Raw genomic sequence first — 12,480 nt, forward strand, 5'->3', positions numbered from 1 at the left:
CAATCATTACAGAAAACTAGACAAAATATTCACAATTAGAACAAATAAGCACAATCCCACTACTCAGATATACAACCACTATTTGGGTTATCTCCTTCCAATTTTTCTTCTGCATGGTTTCATGAAATTTTACATTCTCAAGTCTCACTCACCACAAGCATACTCTAGCTAAATTACTGTTTCTCAGAAAAGGAAAAAGAGTTTACAAGATGCACATGGGACTCTGAAGGAAATATTGCTCTTAATACAACATGGAGGATGCTTATGTCTAAAATTTTATTATTATTGCTTTTAATACATTTTTGTATTAATTTGGTCTTATTTTCTGAGATTTTTAATTGGTTTTGAGAATATAGAGTAAAACAAAAATGAGTTAATAAATACCTAAGTTTTTAAAAGATAAAATGGAATCTGGCACAAAGTGGTCAATTAAAAATTATCACATATTTACATGTATATTTTGCACCCAAATAAGAACTGGAGACAAAACTTCAACTGATACTTATCTGTATTTTTTTTAATTTACATTTAAAAATTTATTTTAAATTTTATTTATTTATGGCTGCGCTGGGTCTTCAGTGGTGCGTGAGGGCTTTCTCTAGTTACGGAGAGTGGGGGCTACTCTTGCAGGCCCTGGAGCATGCAGATTTCAGTAGTTGTGACACACAGGCTTAGCTGCTCCGCAGCATGTGGAATCTTCCTGGGCCAGGAATCAAACCCATGTCCTCTGCATTGGCAGGTGGATTCTCATCCACTGCGCCACCTGGGAAGTCCTAAAATTTACTTTTAATTGGAGGATAACTGCTTTGTAATGTTGTTAGTTTCTGCCATACATCAACATACATACATCATACATACATACATACATACATCAGCCATAGGTATACATATGTCCCCTCCTCTTGAACCTCCTTCCCACCTCCCAGCCCTCTAGCACCAAGTAAAGCTCCCTGCGTCATATGGCGCATTCCCACTGGCTACCACTTACGTGTGGTAATGAATATGTTTCAGTGCTACCCTCTCAATTTGTCCCATCCTCTCCTTCCCCTGCTGTGGTACACAAGTCTGTTCTCCATGTCTATGTCTCTATTACTGCCCTACAAATAGGTTCATCAGTACCATTTTTCTAGATTTCATACGTATGCATTAACACATGGTATTTGTTATTCTCTTTCTGACTTACTTAACTCTGTAAAACAGCCTCTAGGTTCATCTACCTCACTAGAACTGACTCAAATTTGTTTCTTTTTATGGCTGAGTAATATTCCATTGTATATATGTATACAACTTCTTTATCTATTCATTTGTTGATAGACATCTAGATTGCATATATTCTTTTTATTACTTATAAAAAACCCAATCTAACTTCTTCATATCCTCTCTAATATCAACATTGCATAGATTAAGAAAATTAGTAAGAAAATAGAATGGATTTCCTTGATCTCTATAAAAGGTTGCCATTATTTAGTATTTATGTATTTTTAAATTAGGGCTTCCCTGGTGGCTCAGATGGTAAAGAATCTGCCTGCATTGCAGGAGACCCAGGTCAGTTATTTAATGGATACCTATACAGTAGAATTCCATGGACAGAGGAGCCTGATGAGCTACAGTCCATGGGGTTGCAAAGAGTCGACCATGACTAAGTGCCTAACACTTTCACTTTTTTTATGCAGTATTCACTGTTGCCAGACTTTCAGTGCTTTATAAACATCAACTCATAAGCCAGGACTAATAGCTAAAAGCTGTTACCAAATTATTAAGACCATTAGGTTAAAAATAAATTGCATAAAAGTATACAGTAGAAGCAAAAACTTTAACAATGTAACAATGTGTGTAACAATGACACACATTATTAGTGGAATGATCACAAAAAAGTACTATCATGTTATTTTTTTTATAATTCAGTAGTTTTAAGTTTTAGTACTGCTATCTAAAATTTAGGGACTTCTCTGGTGGTCCAGAGGTTAAGAATCCACCTTTAAAGCAGGGGACACAGATTCGATCCCTGGTTAGGGAACTAAGATCCCATATGCTGCAGAGCAACTACTAAAGCCTGCGTAGTCTGGAGCCCACGTGCCACAACTAGAGAGCCCGCAAACCACAACTAGAGAGTCTGTGTACCACCATGCAAGATCCCACAGGATGCAAGGAAGATCCACGTGCCACCTCGAAGACCCAACACAGCCAAATAAATAGACAAAATTTAGTTTAAAATAATGAAATGGCTTACATATTTTTAAAATACAAGATACAATTCAAGTAGATATGTTACACTGTAATCCTGAAATAAATGTACTCTGTTAGAATGAATTCATGATATTTTAAAAAATTTGTATTTTTAGGCTGTCATTGGAATAGGCTAACTTAACATCCAAACTAATAAAAACAAAGCAGTATGCATTTTGACACACAGTCTTTAAGTTATTCTCCATTAAAATGCACCCAGGTTCCTAAAGTTGCTGATTCTAGTCTTGGGATAGGCAATTTCAAGGTGTGCCTTGCTCCCAGAAAGCAACAACGTTTTTCAGAGTTCTAAAGTAGAGTTGAGAGGGCTCATCTTAATACAAAAGCAGATTTTGCTGGCCAAGTGTGACCCATTAAACATAAAATTAAATTGATTTACAGACATGGCAGGTATCTCCTGCTATGTCTCCTAATGATTCCATCTCTTGTTATATATGCCCTTGTGTAATCCTCTCCCCTGAGTGTAGACTGGACTGAAGAACAGACTACAGCAAACGTGCTGAGATGTGACTTCCATGATTAGGTCATCAAGACTATGACTTCCATCCTGCTGGCACTCTCTATTCTCTTCCTGGCTCACTGGCTTTGATGAAGCAAACTACTATGTTGGAGAGGCCTATGTGACAAGGAACAGAAGGTGGCTTCCAGCCAATAAACAGAGAAAACTGAGGCTTTCAGGCCAACAACACAAGAGGAAATTAATCTGGCAAAAAAAAAAAAAAAAAACCAACCCACAAAACACAAAAAAACACGTGAGCCTGGAAGCAGATCTTTCTAGTTTAAGCCTTATAATGACTATAGCCCCAGACAACATCCTGATTACAGCTTTGTAAGAAACCCTAGACCAATGCCTTGACTACAGCCCTCAGAGAGTTTGAAGTGGAGGATTCAGCTAAACTGTGCCCATATTCCTTTCTCTGTGAAAATGTAAGATAATAAACACATGTGATTTAAGCTGCTAAATTTTGTGGCAAGTTTTGTTATATGGTAATAGATACCTATTGCCACAAAATTACCTTGTTTTAAAATCATGACTCTAGAAGAGTTACTAAAAAAAGAAGACAGACTCAATTTATTCTTCAAGTAAAATGGGAACTATATTTATGTTCAGTTTGTTCAATGAAGAAGAAAAATGTTAAAGTTTAGTTGTATGTATAATTCTCAGGATGGGTAAAACATAAAGCTTAATAAATCCACTATCAACAGAAAACAGGTTTCTTTCTCATGAAATAATTATGGACAGATTCCTAAGAATTTCTCCTATTCCCTAAGCCACCCACTTGCTTTCATAAAATTAGTATAAGGTACTAATGAAGGTATATCCAAGCATCCATTTATAGGTTTTTAGTGGGCTTGCGAATGGTTGAAAGTGAAAAAGTGAAAGTGTTAGTTGCTCAGTGGTGTCTGACTCTTTGTGACCCTATGGACTGGGGCCTGCCAGGCTCCTCTGTCTATGGAATTCTCCAGGCAAGAATACTGGAGTGGGTTTTCTTATTCACAGAAAATGCCAGGGCCGAGGCACTTGAGATAGAGGGAGGAATACTTGCAGACATGGGGCTCAGTGGATTTTGCAGAAGTTGATTAAGAATTAGTAGACAACTTCTTACTAAAAATCATTTGCCAGCTGATGGTTGTAGTTCATTACTTATGGCCTTGATTAGCTCCTTCATTCTTTATGGTCTGTTCACAGGACCAAGACAGAGGCCAAAAGTCACCCAATAGACCTTTCTTCAATTTTCATTTAGGGAGGCCAGGGTATATACATGAAATACCCGGTTTACCTGTCCTGAGTCCAAGGCAGGGAAAGTGGTGTGTGGGAAAGAAATAATTCATGCACAGTGCTTACTTTTTGGATAGAAAAGCACATATTAGGTTTATGCTAAAAAAACATTTAAAAAATAATATATTGATGGGATAGTGTTAATAATTTATACATAAGCAAAAAAGCCCTCAGGACACTTAGTACTAATATATTTTTTTTAAGTTAGAAATATAGGGAATCAAAATAATGAGTCAGATAAGAGGAACATGAAACTATACTTTAAATGTGAATTTTAAAGGTAATCATAGCTAAACACCAAAGTATATGACATGTGGAATTCTTTATTCCTAAAAAGCTTCATTCATGTCACATACACTCTAGGTAAACTAGACTGTTGCAATGGAAAAGGGTGGTTGCAAGAAGTGTGAAGGCTTTCTTAGCAATGTAGCTGGTTAACCACTATGCACAAGATGCCTGAAGATAATAACCTCAAATTTACCTGGAAGCTTGAAGAAAAAGGACTGCCAAAATGTACTCATACTCAAGTACACTCATTCTCTGTATTAAGATTTCACTATTAATACTTGGACAGGATTGTCTGCAATGTGCAAAACCCTTGCCAGCCTCCAGTCCATGTCTCTGGGGGTTTTTGTTGGGTTTTTTTTTTTTTTTTGAGTTCACACTTGAACTCCAGTGGAGTTCTATTCTCTGTTCTATGCCAAGAATGAAGTCTCTTTGGTTAGTACTCAGGTGCTATCTGAGCTCCGAGAAGTAAGTTACATAATTTAAATCTGATTTAAAATGTCTGATTACATAGTTATGATCATTCTGCATATCCAATTCTATATTTTGCAGGCAATTTTTTTTCAAAAGTAATGCTTCAGCATCTCATAAGGGGACCTACCATACTTTTAAGATGTAACAAATTATGTCATAATGGAAACTGTATTGCTTTTATAAGAAAGAAAACAAACATTACCTGTTATATGCCATCTTTACAGTGTATAAAATTCTCAAGTTGCCTGTTTGTTTTGTTTAGTATTTATATAATGATTTGACAGAAAATGATTTAATGATTATGTATAATATATTTTGTGCATTACCAAAGGAGACCATCATTTGACAGTCCTCCATATTTTGAAATGAAGCAAAAGTAATTTTTTTCCGGTTTCTAATCAAACTGGAAAAATCCAGACAAAAGATACATCTTACAATCTACAGGACCAGACAAAAGAAAGATAATTATAAAACAATTTACCTCACTGGCAGACATATTCTTCACTTGTTCTGGTTTCAGTTCTGTAAAATATAAAAATGAGCCACTTAGAGAAAAAAAGACTTCCAAGTTTAAATTAACAAAGTTCAATAATCTAAAAGTACATGTTCAATATAAATTATATTGAGAAAAACAGATTAATAATAAGACCACATACAATTTATAAATGCTTAGACTAATATTCTTTCCTAGGAAAGCATCGGTTTCTTCATATATTGCTCAAGAACAATAGAATCTATAAATCTAAAAGTAAACTTAAAATAATGCAACTTCTTTACAAAAGTCACTAGTTGTTTTAAGCCAACAACTTTTTTTCCCCCCGAATAATAGCTAACATATCCCCCAAAATACAAACGATTTATACATTAGCTAATGTTTCTGAGTTCAGTATCTGAACAAGATGTTACACCTCCAGCATAATGAAAGCTTGACTAAAATGCCTTACCCAGAGTTTCAAAATATATTCTCAAGGTTATATTTATTACTCTCTAAAGCAGCAGTTCTTAACTAGTAGTCTGTTTGACTGTGAGAGAGAGATTTGAAGTTGCATGTTCCATGTTCTATTTTGCCATCATAGCCAGTAATCGGAGTGCAAACCTGGGTGCATCTCCCGTCCACTTCCCATGCTGCCTGTGGAAAAGCAGCTGAGAACATCTACTCTAGAGTGATTATCATCCTGAGTTTAACATAACCCAACAATGACAGATGTGGTACTTCAGAATCAAACAAAGCAATGAATGATATACTCTGCTGCAATTTTTCAAAAGATAACATATAATGATAAAAGTAAAAACATCTATTTATATAAGTTTCCTTACATACATTAATTTCAAGTGACATTAGAATACTGAACTGAAAAGAACCATAAAATAGATAAGAACATTTTCCCTTTATTATTCTTTTTCACTTGCTTAAAAAAGCTCTCTTATTCTTGAGGGTTTTTTTTTTTTTTTTGCTGCTAACCTACTATCAAGTTGCAAAGTCTGCTGTCTAGAACAAGATTCATGGTACAATGATCCATGGACTGTCCTTATATGGTCTGTGAACTAAGAATGATTTCACATTTTCTGTGTTGTGGGAAAAAAAAGGGGGGGGGGGGAGGGGCATGAAGGAGGAGAATGAAGAGCAGGAAAAGGAAGAGGAAAAAGAAACAGCAAAAGCAGTATCAACAGCAGCAGCAGAATATGCTACAGAGAGCATATGTGGCCAATGAATCTAAAGCTTTTCTCAGAGAGGTTACTTAACCTTAAGTCTAGAAACTCTGTATCAAGTTTAATGAAGTTTTCCACTGATTCAGCTTTACTGCTTTCCAACGAATAAAAGAGACCTCTCAATAAGGACTTCTTAAACTTCTGAATGGTATAACAAACAGTTCTAAATGTTTAAAGCTTTGGAATTCCTACCTCTGATAGGACCCAGTGCTGCATCCTTTGCCAAAGCTGTTAGGTCACTGCCTGAGTATCCATCGGTCATTCTGAGAATGAGAAGGAAGAAAGAGCAACTTATTTTTACCTTTCCAGATTTAAAATCACCACATAATAAGAGGGTAAAACCCTAGCTTACCTTTGTCATCAAGCAGACAGCTACGTGATTTGATTTTTAAGGGCACAGGAAGGCCCACTCACTAAAAACAAAACAACTTACTGGTTCCTTATAATGCCTCAAATTTTCACCATTAGAACCATTCCCTTTTTATTTTTTAATTAATTTTAATTGAAGGATAATTGCTTTACAGAATTTTGTTCTCTGCCAAATATCAACATGAATCAGCCTTAGGTATACATACGTCCCCCCTCCCTCATGAAACTCCCTCCCACCTCCCTCCCCATCCCACCCCTCTAGATTGCCACAGAGCCCCTGTTCGAGTACCCCAAGTCATAGAGCAAATTCCCACTGGCTATCTATGCCCACATACGGCATTCTAAGTTTCCATGTTACTCTTTCCATACATCTCACCCTCTCCTTCCTCCCCCACCCCGTGTCCGTAAGTCTGTTCTCTATGTCTGTTTCTCCACTGCTGCCCTATAAATAAACTCATCAGTACCATCTTTCTAGACTCCATATGTATGGGTAGTATGTGATATTTATATTTCTCTGACTTACTTCACTCTGTATAGTAGGCTCCAGGTTCATCCACTTCATTAGAACTGACCCAAATACATCCCCTTTTTATGGCTGAGTAATATTCCATTGTGTATATGTACCATAGATTCCTTATCCATTCACCTGTTGATGGACATCTAGGTTGCTTCCATGTTCTAGCTATTGTAATTAGTGCTGCAATGAACATTGGAGTACATGTGTCTTTTTCAATTTCTGTTTCCTCAGGGTATATGCCTAGGAGTGGGATTGCTGGGTCATATGGTGGTTTTATTCCTAGCTTTTTAAGGAACTGCCATACCATCTTCCATAGTGGCTGTATCAATTTACATTTCCAACAGTGCAAGAGACTTCCCTTTTCTCCACACCCTCTCCAGCATTTATTGTTTATAGACTTTTTGATGATAGCCATTCTGACCGGTGTCAGGGGGTATCTCATTGTGGTTTTGATGTGCATTTCTCTTAATAATGAGCGATGTTGAGCATTTTTTCGTGGGTTTGTTAGCCATCTGTATGTCTTCTTTGGAGAAATGTCTGTTAAGGGACTTTTTCCCACTTTTTGATTGGGTTGTTTGTTTTTCTGGTATTGAGTTGTTTGAGCTTCTTGTATATTTTGGAAATTAATCTTTTCAGTTGTTTCATGTGCTATTATTTTCTCCCATTTTGAGGCTTTTCTTTTCACCATGTTTATAGTTTCCTTTGCAATGCAAAAGCTTTTAAATTTAATTAGGGCCCACTTGTTTATTTTTGCTTTTATTTCCATTACTCTAGGAGGTGGGTCATAGAGGATCTTGTTTTGATTTATTATGTCGTCAACTGTTCTGCCTATGTTTTCCTCTCAGAATTTTATAGTTTCTTGTCTTACATTTAGGTCTTTAATGCATTTTGAGTTTATCTTTGTGTATGGCATTAGGAAATAGAACCATTCCTTTAGATTAAGGTATGCTGCATCTCCAGGAGACTCCATTAAGTTTAAATATGTGCCCGGGAAAGGTCACATCTATAAACCACTGCTGGCCAACTGACACATAACTGCAAATTACTTCTCTATAGATTAATGAGTCTCTATCTAGACCAAGAACTGCCTTGATGGAATGAGGGGCAATCGAGGAAGATTTCTTCATCTGTAGGACACCCTATAGGACAGACAGGGTGAAGGAAGGGTCTGGGGTAGAAGACATTGGCAAAAAGAGGTACACCTGAATGGGATGCCACAGTGGGAACGCCTGGGCAGCCAAGAGATTATTAAAGGGAGCTAAGAACTAGGGAAGTCAAGAGGAGGAGGAAAATAGAACAGGAAAAAAACATTTACTTATCATGCACTCTGTTAAGTAACTGCAGAAACATTATTAGTGGATTTTTTACTGGAATAACAAAGGCAGCTCTCAATATTTCCAAGTACTGAATTTGTTCTTTTTTCATAGGTATCTGGGAACTCAAGAGTTTTTACTAATAATACTAGCTATTCACATTCTTGTTGAATATTTTAAATTACTTTTTCAGTTTTTTCCAATGACTAAAAATGCATGAGTGTATCTCCTATATTCAGTTTCTACTTAATATACTGCTTATAAAAAAAGTTGAAGATGTCAAAGTTTAAAAAAAATTATGTGTAATACAAAAGAACAAGTTTAAGTGAAAATACCTGTTGGTGTGGGCAAATATGCAATGTTTTACATCTGAACAATTATTTTAATACAACTTAAGTTTATAAAAAAAATATAGTACCATCATTAGCAAATAGCTAATAGGTCATGTCTTCCAGAGGATTTAGAAAATGAAATTTAGGTATCATACATAAGAAAATGAGATAAGTGAGAAGATAAAGGAAGTAGAGAATGAAACAAGTTTTCAGATAAATTACTCGTTTCAGACATGAGCTTAAACAAAACAGAAAAAAGACTTCTTAAAAATAAAGAAAAGCTGCAGGATAGACGAAATCAAATCACTCACCTAGCAAGTTGAGCTAGTTCTTTTTGGGTCAATGGGCTTCCTTGTTTACATAATAGATTTTTTAATAAAAGTAGTCGTGTCTGAAAAGAAATATTAAAGAATTATCAGTCCTAAGAGTTGGCTTAATAAAATACCCAGGAGTTAGGTTCAAATCCTAACTCTCATTTAGAAGCTCTATGATTTTACACAAAACACTCTACCTTTTACAGTCTCACTTGTATCTATTAAAATGACAATTTTTTGACAGTTCCTAAAAGAGTAAAAACTAATCCAAATAAAGCACTAATAAGCAAATAGCTGCTGCTACCACCAAGGATGTTAAGGGTCTGAGGTAGACAACCACAATTTAAAGCTATGGATTCATATAGTATGGACTCTCACCCACTTTAAGTCTATAATTCAGTGACTTTTAATAAGATTAGAGTTGTGTAACCATCACCATAATCCAATTTTAGAACATTTCTATCACTCCAAAAAGCTCATCTGTGTCTGTTTGCAATTAATTCTGACTTCCACCCAAAGCCTTAGCTAACCACACTCTACTTTATGTTTCTGGGAATAGCCTTTTTTTAGACACTTCATATAAATGGAATCATATAATAGGTAATCTTTTGCATCTGGCATCCCTCACTTAATAAAATGTTTTTAAGGTCCATCCATATTACAGTATGTGAAAGTACCATATATGGAATGGTATGATACCATTTAGCAATAAAAGGAATAACCACGTTTGTTTATCTATTCACCAATTGATGACTAGATTTTTTGCAGTTCTTGGCTATTATTTATAATGCTGTTGTAAAAATTCTTGTACATGTCTGTATAGATATATGTTTTCATTTCTTGAGTAGAATCTTATGAATAAAATTTTAGAGTCTTACATGCATGCTCAGTTGCTAAGTCGTGTCTGATTCTTTGCGACCCTATGGACTGCAGCCTTCCAGGCTCCTCTGTCCATAGGATTTCTCCAGGCAAGAATACTGGAGTGGGTTGCCATTTCCTCCTCCAGGGGATCTTCCTGACCCAGAGATTGAACTGCATCTTCTGCGTCTCCTGCGTTGGCAGGCAGATTCTTTAGCACTGCGCCACCTGGGAAGCCCACGGGGTCTTACGGTAAGTTTATCTTTTTAAGAAACTGCCAAACTTTCCAGTGCAGCTGTACCATGTACCACAAGACGTAATAATGTTAAATGGTAGGTCTTGTTTCTGCCTAAAATTAAAAAGTTCAAACATGGATACATACCTCCTCATTTGGCAAAGACACATAAACCCGTTTGGTAAAACGCCTAAAAAAAGGATTCAAGCAATCTCAGAAATACAGTTTTGAATTTAAATAGCAAATAACAAAAACAAAGCTTTAAGTATAATGCTCAAAGCATGTGAATACATTTTAGTAGTCATCAGTGTAAAAAGTCACCCCTTTAAAACATTCTGGTTAAATATATAAAATAGATAACTAATAAGGATCTACTGTGTATACCACAGGGAAGACTACCCAATACTCCGTAATGACCTACATGGGAAAAGCACCTAAAAGAGAGTGGATACATGTGTGTGTGTAACTGACGCACTCCGCCGTACACCTGGGCCTGACAGAACACTGTACATCAACTAAACTCCAATAAAATTAAAAAATTCTAGTTACTGTCTAAAAATCCTCAGTATTGTCAGAACTAAGTTAACCATTCGTGTATCTGTATTTTTTAACAGTAGTTAACACTTTAAAACAAAATATCTGATATAAGAAGTTGCAGAAACAGAGCTCTGCTATCTCCTTGAAACTGAAAACAACTAAAACCAACAAGAACAACAGAAACAGAAATGTAAACTCCATCATCAGCAAACTAGGCAATGCTTACGGAACTGAAACGTATGAAGAAGGCATGCCTAGGGCAGTGAAAATTACACTGACGAAAGTGAATACAGACAGGACCTGCCACTGCAAACTCCAGACTCGGTTGTCAGAGCAGTTTTCCAGAGGAGACAGAGAACACTCTGAGGGGCAATAAAACTAACCTCCCCACATTTAAACAAGCACATGAGGACTGGCTCTGCAGACCATGTGACCCTAATCAGTGGTAAAGGAATGACAAGGGAGATGAGGCTGAAAAAAGAAACTCAAAGACACAACATCTTTGTAAGAGGACATCAGTCAGTCTGGCAAGAGGACAAGCTGTCTTGAAATGGCCAATCTTTTTCAGTTGAAGAAGACTAAATCGGCCCAATCTCTTATTTACATACACGTACACATCTTTACCAGGTGGGGCTTTGTTGTGAGTCAAGGAGACTGCCCACCAGTCTAGGGTATATAGGACAATTCAAGATATTTGCCTTGTTATCTTACTTTTCTAGCTCTTCTACAACATCCTTCCAAAATTAGGTTCTCCAAGAAAACTCCCCTTATTCAAATAAAATAGGCAAAACAGACAAAAGCATAGGACTGATTCTAAAAAACAGTACCAAAAAATAGTGGAAAGAATACAGTAAACATAAAATAGATAAAATGAAGAACATTCACAAGAGGATTTTGCCATAAAGCAAATTAAAATTGTGACTAAATGTCTCTCCAAGAAAATAATTTAATGAAAAAAAAAAAAGGCTCCTATGAAATAAGAGCTCAATGAGATAGAAAGGTTCAAAGAAGAAAGACAACAGAAGATGAAAAATGGGATTGCAAAGAACAGGAAAGCAATAAAAAAGAAAACAAAAACCACCACAGAAACAAAGGTCACAAAAGTAACAGTAGTAGTAGAAAGGAGATTAGACACTAACCCCACTGAGTTAACCCGTAAACGTGAATAAAAAGCAGGCTGGCTTCAGACTTTCACCCTGCAACATCCAGTCCTAGAAACAACAGGCAATGCTACAAATTCCTCAGGAAAAGAATGGGAGGTCCAACAATTTTATGTTGAGTCAAACTGTCCCAGTAGAAAGGGAACACATTTGCTCAAACACATGAGAAGAGAGAATGCAGCTCCCATGAACTGTGTTAGCAGGGTAACAATCAGTTTTGGAGTTTTAAGATACTTTAATCCAACTGAGAAGAAATAAGCAATTTGCCTAAAACCACAAAGTTAAAAACAGTTTTCGTGATATGCTGGTCCTGTCCTCAAAAGTTTTGTTTACTAACAAGAGGCCACAAGAT

The 12,480-nt window shown here is 36.2% G+C and overlaps 1 protein-coding gene across 2 annotated transcripts in view; it reads right to left on the reverse strand.

The window, feature by feature from the left end:
- Nucleotides 1–12,480, reverse strand: part of SPAST (spastin) — a 51,710-nt gene that overhangs the window by 1,663 nt on the left and 37,567 nt on the right. For both annotated transcript variants that reach the window (XM_043918300.1, XM_043918299.1), the window contains exons 13-16: nt 10,579–10,621; nt 9,336–9,415; nt 6,686–6,756; nt 5,265–5,305 (exon numbers count right to left, since the gene is read on the reverse strand). In XM_043918300.1, the coding sequence (XP_043774235.1) occupies nt 5,265–5,305; nt 6,686–6,756; nt 9,336–9,415; nt 10,579–10,621 (235 nt within the window). The remainder of the gene's footprint in view (nt 1–5,264; nt 5,306–6,685; nt 6,757–9,335; nt 9,416–10,578; nt 10,622–12,480) is intronic.

This window comes from Cervus elaphus, chromosome 11, assembly GCF_910594005.1.
Source record: "Cervus elaphus chromosome 11, mCerEla1.1, whole genome shotgun sequence".
NCBI classification, from domain to species: domain Eukaryota; kingdom Metazoa; phylum Chordata; class Mammalia; order Artiodactyla; family Cervidae; genus Cervus; species Cervus elaphus.